The sequence below is a fragment of the Oncorhynchus nerka genome, linkage group LG6, assembly GCF_034236695.1.
Source record: "Oncorhynchus nerka isolate Pitt River linkage group LG6, Oner_Uvic_2.0, whole genome shotgun sequence".
NCBI classification, from domain to species: Eukaryota; Metazoa; Chordata; class Actinopteri; order Salmoniformes; family Salmonidae; genus Oncorhynchus; species Oncorhynchus nerka.
In genome coordinates this window covers 88,216,813-88,235,333 of record NC_088401.1, presented here as the reverse complement: position 1 = coordinate 88,235,333, position 18,521 = coordinate 88,216,813, and the positions used below count along the sequence as shown (strand labels likewise).

The 18,521-nt window shown below is 44.5% G+C and overlaps 1 protein-coding gene across 1 annotated transcript in view; it reads left to right on the top strand.

Annotated features, from left to right (window-relative positions):
* The first annotated feature begins 1,194 nt into the window (after positions 1–1,194).
* LOC115122175 (clathrin light chain B-like) overlaps positions 1,195–18,521 on the top strand; it is a 22,568-nt gene continuing 5,241 nt past the window's right edge. Inside the window, exons 1-6 of the mRNA XM_029651370.2 lie at positions 1,195–1,298; positions 1,458–1,659; positions 2,437–2,492; positions 4,411–4,528; positions 5,232–5,343; positions 13,569–13,773. Of these exons, the coding sequence (XP_029507230.1) occupies positions 1,458–1,659; positions 2,437–2,492; positions 4,411–4,528; positions 5,232–5,343; positions 13,569–13,740 (660 nt within the window). The 5' untranslated portion in view covers positions 1,195–1,298 and the 3' untranslated portion in view covers positions 13,741–13,773. The remainder of the gene's footprint in view (positions 1,299–1,457; positions 1,660–2,436; positions 2,493–4,410; positions 4,529–5,231; positions 5,344–13,568; positions 13,774–18,521) is intronic.

The window sequence follows — 18,521 nt, the reverse complement described above, 5'->3', positions numbered from 1 at the left end:
TATTTTTATTAAGTGTTGTAAATATCACAAAATATTTCACCAACACTAAAATATGGAACGAGGGCAGATCAATACATTTGTGGTATTCAAACATTGAAAGTGATATCCATATTATAGATCTACTAACATGGATAGGATGTAACTCCACCACCATACGTAGTCTCTTGTAAACTGTTAAACACAACTTTTGAACAAGACCATGTGAGGAAATATATATATATATATATATATATATAATATTGGTCTTGAATATTGTGGAATGCGATAAGAAAGGGCTGCGAGATCAAGACTAGACCCACTTCGAGGTCTAGACCGCTGTCGCCGCCGGGAAAGTTTTATCCCACCAAGAAAAACAGCCAAATATCTTACTTTCATGTAAAAGGAAAACAGCAACTTAAATATCACAATTTTTTTCATTGTAACGTCATACAATCTAACGTCAGACAAGGGTATGTTTGTTATATAGACTTGGCTACAACAAACTACCATGGAGTCCATGTAGAATTCGATAGTTGCATTCATAACTTAAAATACAGTTTTACACCATTAACCTACCTCCTTGTCATTATGATGATCGCCGGACATCGTGAGTCGGCCTACCGTAGTCGAGGTCTGAAAGAAATCTGTGAGTCAAACAAGTTACCCAGCCGAAAACTAAACTTCGGACTTCCTCGACTTGGACGTCAGGGGCAGTGTGGATCCCTTCTTAAGCAGTAATCCGTATTCATTCCCTGCATTCCTCTTTAGCAGCGTCCTACTGTAACGTCAGCAAGTCACATGGAGGGTAGTCGATCCCTGCCCTTCGTCTGTGCTCTCCTTATGAGAGGTGGTGCGCCGGAGACTCTGGCTGTCGCTTTCCCCTCACATTCTCTATTTCCCATGTATTCTGAAATATCTAAAAGCGACTAAGAATAAGCAATCACTTGCCCCACATGACCCCAAAATGATCACTCGTCTGATTATGCAGAAAGGTTTCATTTTCCACTGACACTTTCGAAAATAGAAAATATTTTTTTTGTATTGTATTCTAATTATTTTATATTCTGATAGTATGCTCAATTCTATACTAACAAATATAAAAGGTTTATACACACTACCCTAATTAGGCAAGAAGAATGAGTGCATTTCTAGGTTTCTCCAGCAGATAGAGACACATCCTAATAAACCAACAGTTGGAAGTTCGTGTGGCAGGCCAGGCAAGTTGAAAGTGAGCAATCATGAATCCTCAGCCAGAAAGAAGCTTGCTTGACGTTAGTCCTTATTCATTATTCTGTTAGCTGACAACCGTTCATGAAAAGGTTGGTTTAGTTGCATGTTCTGCCTGAGTCAGATATATATCCATCATCATAAGCTCTTCTCTCTCAGCTCAATTCATTGATAGCCAGCAAGATAAACAAGCAATACTATAATATAGCGTTGCTACACTTCATTTATTTGATTTATTGTGTGTGTGAAAGATGGCTGATTCAGATTTCGAGTTCGCATCTGACAACGGAGTGCTGCCTGTCGAGGTGGACCCAGCTGCAGCTTTCTTAGCTCAGCAAGAAAGCGAAATAGCGGTGATAGAGAATTACGACGAAGGACTCGGAGCTTTGGAGGGATCCGCTGAGTTCCTCGAACAACCGCCGACAGCTGATTCACCTGCTCCTGTACAATATGGTAAGTTGCTAACTATATGCTAAAGTTGCTAACTATATGCTAAAGTTGCTAACTATATGCTAAAGTTGCTAACTATATGCTAAGTTGCTAACTATATGGTAACTATATGCTAAAGTTGCTAACTATATGCTAAAGTTGCTAACTATATGCTAAAGTTGCTAACTATATGCTAAAGTTGCTAACTATATGGTAAGTTGCTAACTATATGGTAAGTTGCTAACTATATGGTAAGTTGCTAACTATATGGTAAGTTGCTAACTATATGGTAAGTTGCTAAAGTTGCTAACTATATGCTAAAGTTGCTAACTATATGCTAAAGTTGCTAACTATATGGTAAGTTGCTAACTATATGCTAAGTTGCTAACTATATGGTAACTGTATGCTTAAGTTGCTAACTGTATGCTTAAGTTGAGACAACAGTTAACTTGTATTAGTACTATAGTTAGATAACCAGACAACTAGTTAACTAAATTAGCTTTTAGTTAGCTAATTGACAGCTGTCAATGTAAACAGTAACGTTACTTTAGTTGGAGCAGCACACTAACTTTTCACCCTGAGTCGAATGATGTCTATAGTTTTGTCACTTGTCTGGATGTGATTGTGTAATGTCTTGAAGCTATCCTCAGGTCAAATTAGGTTAGCCAATTGTGGTGGCGAGAAGCTATTTTACCTTACTGGCCAAACAGGTGTCAATGCACTACTGTGTCACTAGTTATCCACCAAAAGAAAGCAAAAATGCACGGTTCTTTTAAAGTCGTTTGTTGTTTCATCTGTCAGATGCCGGATTTGCAGAGGCATCAGCGGCCACGGTAAACGGAAACATGTTTGTGCTGGTAAGAGAGGAACACTTCTAATGAGAATTAATAATGATGATGATGATGATGATTAATGATGATGTACTTGGACATGTTATTGCAGGTTAGTTTTGTAAGTGAGGCTGTGTCTGAATTTAAGTGATGCTGTACCTGTAGCAGATGACACACCTGAAACAGGTACTGCATTCTCTATTCCATCTAGTCCATTGTTGTTCAAGGAAGAATGACAAGAGGAACTTTGTTGGGTAAGGTAAAGACCAACTGCCCATGAAATAAATTTTAAAACATATATATTTTTGAAAACTGCCTATGAGTCCAAATAATTTATTCTACTGTCAAAATTGACAACAGTGGAAATAGGTTCATTTTGGCCAAAATCAGTGTCATCCAAAACAGTGTTTTGTACCTGAGTATGTCACAACATAATGTCATTTAAGGTTGGGTTTGTTTCAATCCTGCCTTGCAGCTGGCAGCACACAAGTAATCGTCACTGACCCCATCATAATGCCATGGTAAATGTGGTTTGACTTTGGATATCCCAATGGGGGTAGTTAGGGATCATCTGTAAACTACACAATGTAGGCTACATGGGGGTAGTTAGGGATCATCTGTAAACTACACAATGTAGGCTACATGGGACTGACTGTATGTTCAAATTCCAATACTTAAAAAAACAACTATAAATTCATATACAGATATTGAAAGCATTTAATGAGAAGTTAAAGGTGTGCAACATGACTATTGTGTAATTTATTGTTAAACCAACTTTGCCACATTTGCACACCAAGGCTGAAGCCTATTAATGAAAAATAATTTGGCTAACTCTTCCCATCTGCAAACACATACACAAGACATCCACATCAAACCTCGAAATCAACTCATAGCCGTTTGGTATTTCTTAATGAGCCAAATCTACAATGAGGCCAAATCAGGAAGTTCAGCTGCCCTTTAAGGATTTCTGCATTTACTCCTCAGTGTCCAGCTGTTACTATTGAATGACTTGGTTGTCCTCATGCCTTATTAGTGCTTTTTGAGGTCGGTTAGATTATTTTTTAAATGATCACAGATTTCAGTTTCAATCTTTTTTTTGGGGGGGGGGGACATTAAAAGCTTTATGTGAGTTGAATGCTGTGACAACACAGATTTAAATAATTCATAAAAGCCCCATGATTGTAGTGACTAATGCTTATCACTTATTTTCCATCATTTATTCAATGATTTTGTTTCATTCCAAGTCATCATCTCTATAGAGCTGCTGTCTGACAAAATCACTATATTTGAGTATTTCTTCAAAGTAAATAAGTCCTAGGCCTATTTATTTAACTGCTGAATACCAACTATCAATCATTTATTAAATCGTGTATCTTCAGGCTCACGAAGCAATTGCTTTCTATCCCCCTCGATCGTGTGTTCTCTCTCTCTTCGTCTGCGCCGCACAGACCGGACAAGTTTAAGCGGGCACGCAGTGGATTATGGTCATTGTAGTTAATTACCGAGTTTTCTGCACTGAACTGTGTTGAATATTGGTCTGTTGGAAACTACAAATCCATACTACAATCGCACAGTTCAGGCTTGATCTGATGTATCTCTATAGAAACTGCACATCAAGCTCACAGATAAAAATGGTATCGACGTCGGTCAATTAGTTGTTTAATAACCAACATTTTGGTTAACCGCTCGGCACTATGCCTTATGTATGGTGTATGTCTAGCCTGCAGGCACCGCAAGCTAGGATACATCAGTTCATAATGGGCTAGTCTATGCCTGGTCTTATGGCTGCGTTTACACGGGCATCACAAATCTGATTTATTTTTCCACTAATTGGTCTTTTGACCAATCGGATCTTTTGCCTTTGTAAACGCAGCCTATGACTGGTGGTTCTTATGTCTCATGCCTGGTCCTGGTTCGTCTCCCCCACCCCCCACCCCACCCCCAGGAGTCCAACGGTCCATCGGACAGCTATGCGGCCATCGCCCAGGTGGACTCTCTGAGAGCAGAGCCTGAGAGCCTGCGTAAGTGGAGGGAGGAGCAGAAGGCACGGCTGGAGCAACTAGGTAAGTAAACAACAGAGGCTAAGGTATGGGTCTCTGTTCCCTATATAGTGCACTACTTTTAGCCAGAGTCCATAGGGCTCTGGTCAAAAGTAGTGCACTATGTAGGGAATAGGGTGCCAGTTTGGACACACCCAGCTACTTCAGACTTACATACTACTACCACCGCTGCGATACATGCAGTATCTACCACTGACTTCTCAGTCAGTATTTTGTCCAGTCAAAGTACACACTGACGAAGGTTGACACCTAAATGTCAAGTTTTTTTTTTACCCTGCCTGCTAAAAAGCTAAATAAAAGACCTACAAATATTAGGTTGAATAGTCTGTCTATTTGTGTGTGTGAACCACCCTTCATTCGGGTTCCACTCAGTGTCTTGTCCTGTATGGGATGCTGGAGTTGGGCCTGTTCTTGCTGTATTGAATCTCCTGAGAAAAGAGCACCATCTTCTTTAGCTCATACAAATGCATTGTGGACTAAAACGTTTCATCCTGGGTAGTATTCATTTGTGCACACCGTAGCAAACCGTTTTGCAATGACAAAATGAAAACAAGCAATTTTTTTATTGGACAAATTCAGGTCGTCCTGGCCATTTCCCGCCTGTTTGCTTCCGTTTCCTTCCTACTGAATACTACCCTGGTATTGTGCACGTTCTGTATTGATCATATCATCCTCATCGTTCCCTGTGTGTATGTGAACCCTGAAGACTCTGCATCCAAGGCAGCGGAGGCTGAGTGGAAAGAGAAGGCCAAGAAAGAGCTGGAGGACTGGCATGTGCACCAGAATGAACAGATGGAGAAGAACAAGGCCAACAACAGGTTAGTTCCTACCTAACTCGGTTTACTTCCTACATGGTTCCCTCAAATAACATAACAGGAAATACAAGTATAACAATATACTAAATATATATTAGGCTAAATATGCATCTAATGAATCTGAATGAATAGTTCACTGTCAGAATCTAAGAGCAACAATGTTATAAGAATGTTTATTTCCTTTGTGACATCAGATCAGGAAATAAGCTTAGGCTTCCAAATAGACTGTCACAGAAAGTTGACTTTATTCATGTACCTAAAGACAATATATATATATATATATATATATATATATATATATATATATATAATAATGTGGACAGGATTTCCTGGTAAATATCCTAAACAGAGTGGAAACTTGGAACTGTGATAGCTGCGCTGACCTCTACCCCCAGGGCTCCAATGTTTTGTTGGCCTCCTTTTTGTAACAGATATGACAGATCGGGTTCATTATTTAGGGTGTGTCACCAAGCTGAACATGTTGTAATAGATCTGAACTGGCATAAACTAAGGAAAGTGGATGGATTTATCAACCTTGTTTCTTTGAGCTAATGACATAACTAAATGACACGTGACTTCTCATTTTGCGTTTTGTATTGATTTATCAAAGTTGATTTAACTATGAACTAATGTTTTAACTATTTTAATGCCCTGTGTTATCCTACACTTACAGTGCATTCGGGACATATTCAGACCTCTAGACTTTTTCCACATGTTGTTAGGTTACAGCCTTATTCTAATATGGATGAAGTTGTAGTTTTTCCATCATCAATCTACACACACTACCCCATAATGACATCACAATACCCCATAATGACATCACAATACCCCATAATGACATCACAATACCCCATAATTACAAAACAAAAACAAGTTTTTAGATTTTTTTTTTGCAGATGTATAAAAAATAAAGCACTGAAATATGACATTTACATAAGTATTCAGACCCTTTACTCTGTACTTTTGTTGAAGCACCTTTGGCAGCGATTACAGCCTCTAGTCTTTTTGGGTATGACACTACAAGCTTGGCACACCTGAATTTGGGAAGTTTCTCCCATTCTTCTCTGCAGATCCTCTCAAGCTCTGTCAGGTTGGATGGGGAGCTTCGCTGCACAGCTATTTTCAGGTCTCTCCAGAGATGTTCGATCAGGTTGAAGTCCAGGCTCTGGCTGGGCCACTCAAGGACATTCAGAGACTTTTTGCGTTGCCTTGGCTGTGTGCTTCGGGTCGTTGTCCTGTTGGAAGGTGAACCTTCACTCTAGTCTGAGGTCCTGAGTGCTCTGGAGCAGGTTCTCTCTACACTTTGCACCGTTCATCTTTCCCTCGATCCTGACTAGTCTCCCTGCCGCTGAAAAACATCCCCACAGCATGATGCTGCCACCACCATGCTTCACCGTAGGGATGATGCCAGGTTTCCTCCAGATGTGATGCATGGCATTCTGGCCAAAGAGTTCATCAGACCAGAGAATCTGACCAAGGCCCTTCTCCCCCGTCTTGGTGGTGCCAAACTTCGTCCATTAAATATATATATATATATCTGCCTAGTTAAATAAAGGTTAAAATAAAAAAATATATATATTTTTTTAAATTTATTTTAACCTTTATTTAACTAGGCAGATAAGAACAAATTCTTATTGACAATGACAGCCTAGCGGGGAACAGTGGGTAAACTGCCTTGTTCATGGGGCAGAATGACAGATTTTTACCTTGTCAGGTTGTTACTGGCCCAACGCTCTAACCAATAGGCTACCTACCGCCCCATCCTTGAGAATGATGGAGGCCACTGTGTTCTTGGGGACATCCAATGCTGCAGAAATGTTTTGGTACCCTTCCCCAGATCTGTGCCTCCACACAATCCTGTCTCGGAGCTCTACGGACAATTCCTTCAACCTCATGGCTTGGTTTTTTGCTCTGACATGCACTGTCAAATGTGGGAACTTATGAAGACAGGTGTGTGCCTTTCCAAATCAGGTCCTATCAATTGAATTTACCACAGGTTCACTCCAATGAAGTCGTAGAAACAATCAAGGATTATCAATGGAAACAGGATACAGGATCTGAGCTCAATTGCGAGTCTCTTAGCAAAAAATCTAAATGTAAATAAGGTATTTCAGTTTTTATTTTATACATTTGCAAGATTTTCGCTTTGTCATCATGGGGTATTGTGATGTCATCATGGGGTATTGTGATGTCATCATGGGGTATTGTGATGTCATCATGGGGTATTGTGGGTAGATTGGGATACTTGAATCCATTTTAGAATAAGGCTGTAACGTAACAAAAATGTGGGAAAAATGAAGGGGTCTGAATACTTTCTGAAGTATTAGTATCTAGTTCATGCTTTTCTCTTTCAGTCGTAAACATCTTTTATTCTTTGGGGTCTTTGCTTTCGTGTGCTGTACCGAACAAAAATATAAAACGCAAACATTTCAAAATTTTACTGAGTTACAGTAAAATTATTAAATTGAAATGAATTCATTAGGCTCTAATCTACTGATTTTCACATGACTAAGAATACAGATATGTTGGTCACAGATACCTTAAAAAAAGGGTTGTGGATCAGAAAACCAGTCAGTATCTGGTGTAACCCCCATTTACCTCATGAAAACCAGTCAGTATCTGGTGTAACCCCCATTTACCTCATGAAAACCAGTCAGTATCTGGTGTAACCCCCATTTACCTCATGAAAACCAGTCAGTATCTGGTGTAACCCCCATTTACCTCATGAAAACCAGTCAGTATCTGGTGTAACCCCCATATACCTCATGAAAACCAGTCAGTATCTGGTGTAACCCCCATTTACCTCATGAAAACCAGTCAGTATCTGGTGTAACCCCCATTTACCTCATGAAAACCAGTCAGTATCTGGTGTAACCCCCATTTACCTCATGAAAACCAGTCAGTATCTGGTGTAACCCCCATTTACCTCATGAAAACCAGTCAGTATCTGGTGTAACCCCCATTTACCTCATGAAAACCAGTCAGTATCTGGTGTAACCCCCATTTACCTCATGAAAACCAGTCAGTATCTGGTGTAACCCCATTTACCTCATGAAAACCAGTCAGTATCTGGTGTAACCCCCATTTACCTCATGAAAACCAGTCAGTATCTGGTGTAACCCCCATTTACCTCATGAAAACCAGTCAGTATCTGGTGTAACCCCATTTACCTCATGAAAACCAGTCAGTATCTGGTGTAACCCCCATTTACCTCATGAAAACCAGTCAGTATCTGGTGTAACCCCATTTACCTCATGAAAACCAGTCAGTATCTGGTGTAACCCCCATTTACCTCATGAAAACCAGTCAGTATCTGGTGTAACCCCCATTTACCTCATGAAAACCAGTCAGTATCTGGTGTAACCCCCATTTACCTCATGAAAACCAGTCAGTATCTGGTGTAACCCCCATTTACCTCATGAAAACCAGTCAGTATCTGGTGTAACCCCCATTTACCTCATGAAAACCAGTCAGTATCTGGTGTAACCCCCATTTACCTCATGAAAACCAGTCAGTATCTGGCGCGACACATCTCCTTTGCATAGAGTTGATCAGGCTGTTGATTGTGGCCTATGGATTATTTTTTTAATATTTAATTTTCACCTTAACCAGGTAAGCTAGTTGAGAACAAGTTCTCATTTACAACTGCAAATGGTGTCCCACTCCTTTTCAATGGCGAAGTTGCTGGATGCTGGCGGGAACTGGAAAACCACTGTCATGCACATTCATCCAGAGCATCCCAAACACGCTCAATGGCTGACATGTCCTGAGTATGCAAGCCATGGAAGAACTGTAGACAATTTCTGGATGCTGAAAATCCTTGCGACATGGATCCGTGCGTTATCATGCTGAAACAAAGGTGATGGTGGATCAATGACAAAGGGGCCTCAGGATCACGGTATCTATACTATATAAACAAAAAAATATGTGGACACCCCTTCAAATTAGTGGATTCTGCTGTTCGGGGTTTGGTGAATGCCAGGAGGACACGACCTGCCCACAATTTCAGTTTGTAGGAGGAATAATGGTCTGGGGGCTGTTTCTCATGGTTCAGGCCCCTTAGTTCCAGTGGAAATCTTAACGTTACAGCAAACAATGGCATTCTAGATGATTCTGTGCTTCCAACTTTGTGGCTACGTTTTGGGGAGGACCCTCTGCTGTTTCAGCATGACAATGCCCCCGCCCCCGTGCACAAAGCGAGGTCCATACAGAAATGGTTTGTTGAGATCGGTGTGGAAGAACTTGACCTACCGGTACAGAGTCTCTGCAGCAATATTCCATCTAATAAAACGCCTTCCCAGAAGAGTGGAGGCTGTTATTATAGCAGAGGGAACCAACTCCATATTAATGCCTTCCCAGAAGAGTGGAGGCTGTTATTATAGCAGAGGGAACCAACTCCATATTAATGCCTTCCCAGAAGAGTGGAGGCTGTTATTATAGCAGAGGGAACCAACTCCATATTAATGCCTTCCCAGAAGAGTGGAGGCTGTTATTATAGCAGAGGGAACCAACTCCATATTAATGCCTTCCCAGAAGAGTGGAGGCTGTTATTATAGCAGAGGGAACCAACTCCATATTAATGCCTTCCCAGAAGAGTGGAGGCTGTTATTATTATTATAGCAGAAGAGTGAACAGAGGGAACAACTCCATATTAATGCCTTCCCAGAAGAGTGGAGGCTGTTATTATAGCAGCAACTCCATATTAATGCCTTCCCAGGAGTGGAACAGAGGGAACCAACTCCATATTAATGCCTTCCCAGAAGAGTGGAGGCTGTTATTATAGCAGAGGGAACCAACTCCATATTAATGCCTTCCCAGAAGAGTGGAGGCTGTTATTATAGCAAAGGGGGGACCAACTCCATATTAATGCCCATGATTTTGGAATGAGCTGTTCGACAAGCAGGTGTCCACATACTTTTAGTCATGTATGTGCATTCAAATTGCCATCGATTTAAATGCAATTGTGTTTGTTGTCCGTAGCTTGTACCTGCCCATAACCATAACCCCACCTCCACCATGGGGCCCTCTGTTCACAATGTTGACATCAGCAAACCACCATACCATAACCTCACCTCCACCATGGGGCCCTCTGTTCACAATGTTGACATCAGCAAACCACCATACCATAACCTCACCTCCACCATGGGGCCCTCTGTTCACAATGTTGACATCAGCAAACCACCATACCATAACCTCACCTCCACCATGGGGCCCTCTGTTCACAATGTTGACATCAGCAAACCACCATACCATAACCTCACCTCCACCATGGGGCCCTCTGTTCACAATGTTGACATCAGCAAACCACCATACCATAACCTCACCTCCACCATGGGGCCCTCTGTTCACAATGTTGACATCAGCAAACCACCATGCCATAACCTCACCTCCACCATGGGGCCCTCTGTTCACAATGTTGACATCCGCAGACCGCTCACCCACACGACGCCATCCACGCTGTCTGCCATCTGCCCGGTACAGCTGAAACTAGGATTCATTCGCGACGAGCACACTTCTCCAGCATACCAGTCGCCATCGAAGGTGAGAATTTGCCCACTGAACTCTGTTGATGATGCCGAACCACAATCCGGTCAAGACCCTGGTGGGGACGACGAGCACGTTTCCCTGAGACGGTTTCTGACAGTTTGTGCAGAAATGATTGTTGTTCAAACCCACAGTTTCATCAGCTGTCCAGGTGGCTGGTCTCAGACAACACCGCAGGTGAAGGAGCCAGATGTGGAGGTCCTGGGCTGGCGTGATTACAGGTGGTCTGCAGTTGTGAGGCCGGTTGGACGTACTGCCAAATTCTCTAAAACAACAAAAAAGATTATGGTAGAGAGAAATTAACATGAAATTAATTAGTAACAGCTCTGGTGGACATTACTGCAGTCAGCACACTCCCTCAACTAGAGACATCTGTGACATTGTGTTGTGACAACTGCAGTAGTATTTTGTCCCCAACACAAGGTGCACCTGTGTAATGATCATGTTGTTTCATCAGCTTCTTCATATGACACACCTGTCAGGTGGATGGGTTATCTTGGGAAAGGAGAAATGCTCACTAATAGGGATGTAAACTAATTTGTGAACAAAATTTGAGAGAAATAACCTTTTTGTGCATATGGAACATTTCTGAGATGTTTTATTTCAGCTCATGAAACATGGAACCAACACTTCTATAAAATCCTTCCTCTGTAATTAATATCACCTGATTGAGCTAATCATGTAAATGTAATTAACTAGAGAGTCGGGGCACCACGAAATAATATTTATAGAGCTGTTATCTTCCGAATAAACTCTTACAGACCTAGTAATATTTTACATAAATAGCAGTCAATATTAATCGTCACCTTATTTCAGTCTCATCTGGAAGTTGTAAATTATTGGTTATCTTCACGAACCCTGGCTAACAAGTTGAATCAGCAATACAAAATTGGGTTTAATTATTTATTTACTAACTACCTAAATAATCACACAGAATTACATATACACAGAATGAATCATACATTGATTACAAATTGTCATAAAGGAAACGTCACGAGCGGGCGGAACAGATATGACCGCTTGTTACACAAAGAAAAAGGGGGCTGGGTTTTAGTGAAAGAGCGGGAAGACTGAGGAACACAGGGAGAAGCACCGTCTCTCGTAAATACAGTATCTAATGCAATTCTAAATTACCGCCCATTGGGAAAAGGAAAATACAATAAATATTTACTCCGAGCTGCGCTTCAATAGGTTGGTGGTAGATGGAAGGCCGTGTTGCCCAACTGAGTCCTTTTTCCTCTGAAGAGTGTCTCTGGTGGTGAACGGGATACGTTGTCGTGTCGTTGTGTGGTAGACGGGATACTCTGTCCGTCCTTTCCTAGCCCATGTTTACAGCGGCCCCTGCTAACTCAACGGCTAGGAGGTATCACTTCTGTAGTGAATAAGAGTTCAAAGATCATACCATTCGCAACCAAAGCTCACCCACTGAGGTTGACTTCATTCTGTAGTTATCTGAATCCTTCTGAAAACGGATTGTCATCCTAATGTACCCGGAACCGGAGGTTACATTTTCGTCAAGGGCTTTTATATAGTGGAGGCAGAAGCGTGTGTTTCATAGTATATAGCCCATGTATCTTCACAGGGGCGGGCCACTGATTGAGCAGAGCCTTTAACCTTATGAACACCCAAATCTTATTTGGAAGCTAAAATTACATTTCATCTTTTCACCAATAATTTTATATTTAAACATTTGAATTGCACAACAATTCCATGTGAATCTGATAACTAGAATGTGTAGACTTTCCCAGATAACAGTTTAGGTCGTCCTGTCATCAGTCATAATGTCTCAGATGACAAGGGGGCAGTATTTTCATTTTTGGAAAAAATAACGTTCCCATAGTAAACAGGATATTTTGTCAGGACAAGATGCTAGAATATGCATATAATTGACAGCTTAGGATAGAAAACACTCAAGTTTCCAAAACTGTGAAAATATTGTCTGTGAGTATAACAGAACTGATATTGCAGGCGAAAGCCTGAGAGAAATCCAATCCGGAAGTGACTCATCGTTTGAAAGCTCTGCCTTCCAATGCGTCCCTATTGAGCAGTGAATGGGCTATCAACCAGATTACTTTTTCTCCGTATTCCCCAAGGTGTCTACAGCATTGTGACGTAGTTTTACGCATTTATGTTGAAGAATACCCGTAAGCGGCTACATTGCACAAGTGGTTACCTGATGGCTCTCGGAGTGATTCTCGTGTAAAATACAGAGGTAGCCATTATTCCAATCGGTCCTACTGAAAAACCAATTGTCCCGGTGGATATATTATCGAATAGATATTAGAAAAACACCTTGAGGATTAATTCTAAACAACGTTTGCCAAGTTTCTGTCGATATTATGTTGCCAGGTGCACCGACACATTGGTGCTTCTGGGTTGGATGCGCGCTGTGTTAAGAAGCAGTGCGGCTTGGTTGGGTTGTGTATCGGAGGACGCATGACTTTCTACCTTCGTCTCTCCCAAGCTCGTACGGGAGTTGTAGCAACGAGACAAGATAGTAGGTACTAAAACAATTGGATACCACAAAATTGGGGAGGGAAAAAAATACAAATGTTATGTCAAAGGAGATTCTCCATTGAGCATTGTAAATGAATTAGTCCAGGACCAGGCTTAATCTGTGTCCGGGGAAACTGTTCCTCAAACACCTCGTCCATATCTCCCTTCCCCTTCCTTCCCTCCTCCAGGGCGTCTGAAGAGGCCTTCCTGTCTGAGGCTGACGGCGACAGCCCAGGGACGGAGTGGGAGAGAGTGGCCCGTCTCTGTGACTTCAACCCCAAGACCAACAGGACGGCCAAGGACGTGTCCCGGATGCGCTCGGTCCTCATAGCCCTCAAACAGACACCTCTGGTGCACTAGTACGGCCAATGGAACGGCGGAGTGGCGACGAAGGTTTCCCTTCTTTTAAAACTGCTCTTGAGTTATGAACCCTGTTTGCATTTAGGCAGAATGTGTACTAGCCTCTAATCGTATAGGTCTTCTTCTGATGTAGGGTTATTTTATGTTCAGACCCTCCTATGTCTCTGCTACGTGTTTCTACTACGCGTCCCTCCTGTCTCTACTACGCGTCCCTCCTGTTTCTCCTATGTCTCTACTACGCTTCCCTCCTGTGTCTCTACTACGTGTCCCTCCTGTTTCTCCTGTGTCTCTACTACGCGTCCCTCCTGTTTCTCCTGTGTCTCTACTACGCGTCCCTCCTGTGTCTCTACTACGCGTCCCTCCTGTGTCTCTACTACGCGTCCCTCCTGTGTCTCTACTACGCGTCCCTCCTGTGTCTCTACTACGCGTCCCTCCTGTTTCTCCTATGTCTCTGCTACGTGTCCCTCCTGTCTCTGCTACGTGTCCCTCCTGTGTCTCTACTACGTGTCCCTCCTGTGTCTCTACTACGTGTCCCTCCTGTGTCTCTACTACGTGTCCCTCCTGTTTCTCCTGTGTCTCTGCTATGTGTCCCTCCTGTCCCTCCTATGTCTCTGCTACGTGTCCCTCCTGTCTCTACTACGTGTCCCTCCTGTTTCTCCTATGTCTCTGCTACGTGTCCCTCCTGTTTCTCCTATGTCTCTACTACGTGTCCCTCCTGTCTCTACTACGTGTCCCTCCTGTTTCTCCTGTCTCTGCTACGTGTCCCTCCTGTTTCTCCTGTGTCTCTGCTATGTGTCCCTCCTGTTTCTCCTGTGTCTCTGCTACGTGTCCCTCCTGTGTCTCTACTACGTGTCCCTCCTGTCTCTACTACGTGTCCCTCCTGTGTCTCTACTATGTGTCCCTCCTGTGTCTCTGCTACGTGTCCCTCCTGTGTCTCTACTACGTGTCCCTCCTGTGTCTCTACTATGTGTCCCTCCTGTGTCTCTACTACGTGTCCCTCCTGTGTCTCTACTATGTGTCCCTCCTGTGTCTCTACTACGTGTCCCTCCTGTGTCTCTACTACGTGTCCCTCCTGTCTCTGCTACGTGTCCCTCCTGTTTCTCCTATGTCTCTACTACGTGTCCCTCCTGTGTCTCTACTATGTGTCCCTCCTGTGTCTCTGCTACGTGTCCCTCCTGTGTCTCTACTACGTGTCCCTCCTGTGTCTCTACTATGTGTCCCTCCTGTGTCTCTACTACGTGTCCCTCCTGTGTCTCTACTATGTGTCCCTCCTGTGTCTCTACTACGTGTCCCTCCTGTCTCTACTACGTGTCCCTCCTGTCTCTACTACGTGTCCCTCCTGTGTCTCTACTATGTGTCCCTCCTGTGTCTCTACTATGTGTCCCTCCTGTGTCTCTGCTACGTGTCCCTCCTGTTTCTCCTATGTCTCTGCTACGTGTCCCTCCTGTGTCTCTACTACGTGTCCCTCCTGTCTCTACTACGTGTCCCTCCTGTGTCTCTACTATGTGTCCCTCCTGTGTCTCTGCTACGTGTCCCTCCTGTTTCTCCTATGTCTCTGCTACGTGTCCCTCCTGTTTCTCCTGTGTCTCTGCTACGTGTCCCTCCTGTTTCTCCTGTGTCTCTACTACGTGTCCCTCCTGTTTCTCCTGTGTCTCTACTACGTGTCCCTCCTGTTTCTCCTGTGTCTCTGCTACGTGTCCCTCCTGTTTCTCCTGTGTCTCTACTACGTGTCCCTCCTGTTTCTCCTGTGTCTCTGCTACGTGTCCCTCCTGTTTCTCCTGTGTCTCTGCTACATGTCCCTCCTGTTTCTCCTATGTCTCTGCTATGTGTCCCTCCTGTTTCTCCTATGTCTCTACTACGTGTCCCTCCTGTCTCTACTACGTGTCCCTCCTGTTTCTCCTGTGTCTCTACTACGTGTCCCTCCTGTCTCTACTACGTGTCCCTCCTGTTTCTCCTATGTCTCTGCTACGTGTCCCTCCTGTTTCTCCTATGTCTCTACTACGTGTCCCTCCTGTTTCTCCTGTGTCTCTACTACGTGTCCCTCCTGTGTCTCTACTACGTGTCCCTCCTGTGTCTCTACTATGTGTCCCTCCTGTGTCTCTGCTACGTGTCCCTCCTGTTTCTCCTATGTCTCTGCTACGCTTCCCTCCTGTTTCTCCTGTGTCTCTACTACGTGTCCCTCCTGTGTCTCTGCTACGTGTCCCTCCTGTTTCTCCTATGTCTCTGCTACGCTTCCCTCCTGTTTCTCCTGTGTCTCTACTACGTGTCCCTCCTGTGTCTCTGCTACGTGTCCCTCCTGTTTCTCCTGTGTCTCTACTACGTGTCCCTCCTGTGTCTCTGCTACGTGTCCCTCCTGTTTCTCCTATGTCTCTGCTACGCTTCCCTCCTGTTTCTCCTGTGTCTCTACTACGTGTCCCTCCTGTGTCTCTGCTACGTGTCCCTCCTGTTTCTCCTGTGTCTCTACTACGTGTCCCTCCTGTTTCTCCTGTGTCTCTACTACGTGTCCCTCCTGTCTCTGCTACGTGTCCCTCCTGTGTCTCTACTACGTGTCCCTCCTGTGTCTCTACTACGTGTCCCTCCCGTGTCTCTACTACGTGTCCCTCCTGTGTCTCTACTATGTGTCCCTCCTGTGTCTCTGCTACGTGTCCCTCCTGTTTCTCCTATGTCTCTGCTACGTGTCCCTCCTGTTTCTCCTGTGTCTCTACTACGTGTCCCTCCTGTTTCTCCTGTGTCTCTACTACGTGTCCCTCCTGTTTCTCCTGTGTCTCTACTACGTGTCCCTCCTGTCTCTACTACGTGTCCCTCCTGTTTCTCCTGTGTCTCTGCTACGTGTCCCTCCTGTTTCTCCTGTGTCTCTGCTACGTGTCCCTCCTGTTTCTCCTGTGTCTCTGCTACGTGTCCCTCCTGTTTCTCCTATGTCTCTACTACGTGTCCCTCCTGTCTCTACTACGTGTCCCTCCTGTTTCTCCTATGTCTCTACTACGTGTCCCTCCTGTCTCTACTACGTGTCCCTCCTGTTTCTCCTGTGTCTCTGCTACGTGTCCCTCCTGTTTCTCCTATGTCTCTGCTACGTGTCCCTCCTGTTTCTCCTGTGTCTCTGCTACGTGTCCCTCCTGTCCCTCCTGTTTCTCCTGTGTCTCTGCTATGTGTCCCTCCTGTTTCTCCTGTGTCTCTGCTACATGTCCCTCCTGTTTCTCCTATGTCTCTGCTACGTGTCCCTCCTGTGTCTCTACTACGTGTCCCTCCTGTGTCTCTACTACGTGTCCCTCCTGTGTCTCTACTACGCGTCCCTCCTGTCTCTACTACGTGTCCCTCCTGTTTCTCTACTATGCGTCCCTCCTGTCTCTACTACGTGTCCCTCCTGTGTCTCTACTACGTGTCCCTCCTGTCTCTACTACGTGTCCCTCCTGTGTCTCTACTATGTGTCCCTCCTGTGTCTCTGCTACGTGTCCCTCCTGTTTCTCCTATGTCTCTACTACGTGTCCCTCCTGTCTCTGCTATGTGTCCCTCCTGTTTCTCCTGTGTCTCTGCTACGTGTCCCTCCTGTTTCTCCTGTGTCTCTGCTACGTGTCCCTCCTGTTTCTCCTGTGTCTCTGCTACATGTCCCTCCTGTTTCTCCTATGTCTCTACTACGTGTCCCTCCTGTCTCTACTACGTGTCCCTCCTGTTTCTCCTGTGTCTCTACTACGTGTCCCTCCTGTCTCTACTACGTGTCCCTCCTGTTTCTCCTATGTCTCTGCTACGTGTCCCTCCTGTTTCTCCTGTCTCTACTACGTGTCCCTCCTGTTTCTCCTGTGTCTCTACTACGTGTCCCTCCTGTGTCTCTACTACGTGTCCCTCCTGTGTCTCTACTATGTGTCCCTCCTGTGTCTCTGCTACGTGTCCCTCCTGTTTCTCCTGTGTCTCTACTACGTGTCCCTCCTATGTCTCTACTACGTGTCCCTCCTATGTCTCTACTACGTGTCCCTCCTGTGTCTCTACTATGTGTCCCTCCTATGTCTCTGCTACGTGTCCCTCCTGTCTCTGCTACGTGTCCCTCCTGTTTCTCCTGTGTCTCTACTACGTGTCCCTCCTATGTCTCTACTACGTGTCCCTCCTGTGTCTCTACTATGTGTCCCTCCTGTGTCTCTGCTACGTGTCCCTCCTGTTTCTCCTATGTCTCTGCTACGTGTCCCTCCTGTCTCTACTACGTGTCCCTCCTGTGTCTCTACTACGTGTCCCTCCTGTTTCTCCTATGTCTCTACTACGTGTCCCTCCTGTGTCTCTGCTACGTGTCCCTCCTGTTTCTCCTATGTCTCTGCTACGTGTCCCTCCTGTTTCTCCTGTTTCTCCTATGTCTCTGCTACGTGTCCCTCCTATGTCTCTACTACGTGTCCCTCCTGTGTCTCTACTACGTGTCCCTCCTGTCTCTACTACGTGTCCCTCCTGTTTCTCCTATGTCTCTACTACGTGTCCCTCCTGTCTCTGCTACGTGTCCCTCCTGTTTCTCCTATGTCTCTGCTACGTGTCCCTCCTGTGTCTACTACGTGTCCCTCCTGTGTCTCTACTACGTGTCCCTCCTGTTTCTCCTATGTCTCTACTACGTGTCCCTCCTGTTTCTCCTATGTCTCTACTACGTGTCCCTCCTGTTTCTCCTGTGTCTCTACTACGCGTCCCTCCTGTGTCTCTACTACGTGTCCCTCCTGTGTCTCTGCTACGTGTCCCTCCTGTTTCTCCTATGTCTCTACTACGTGTCCCTCCTGTCTCTACTACGTGTCCCTCCTGTCTCTACTACGTGTCCC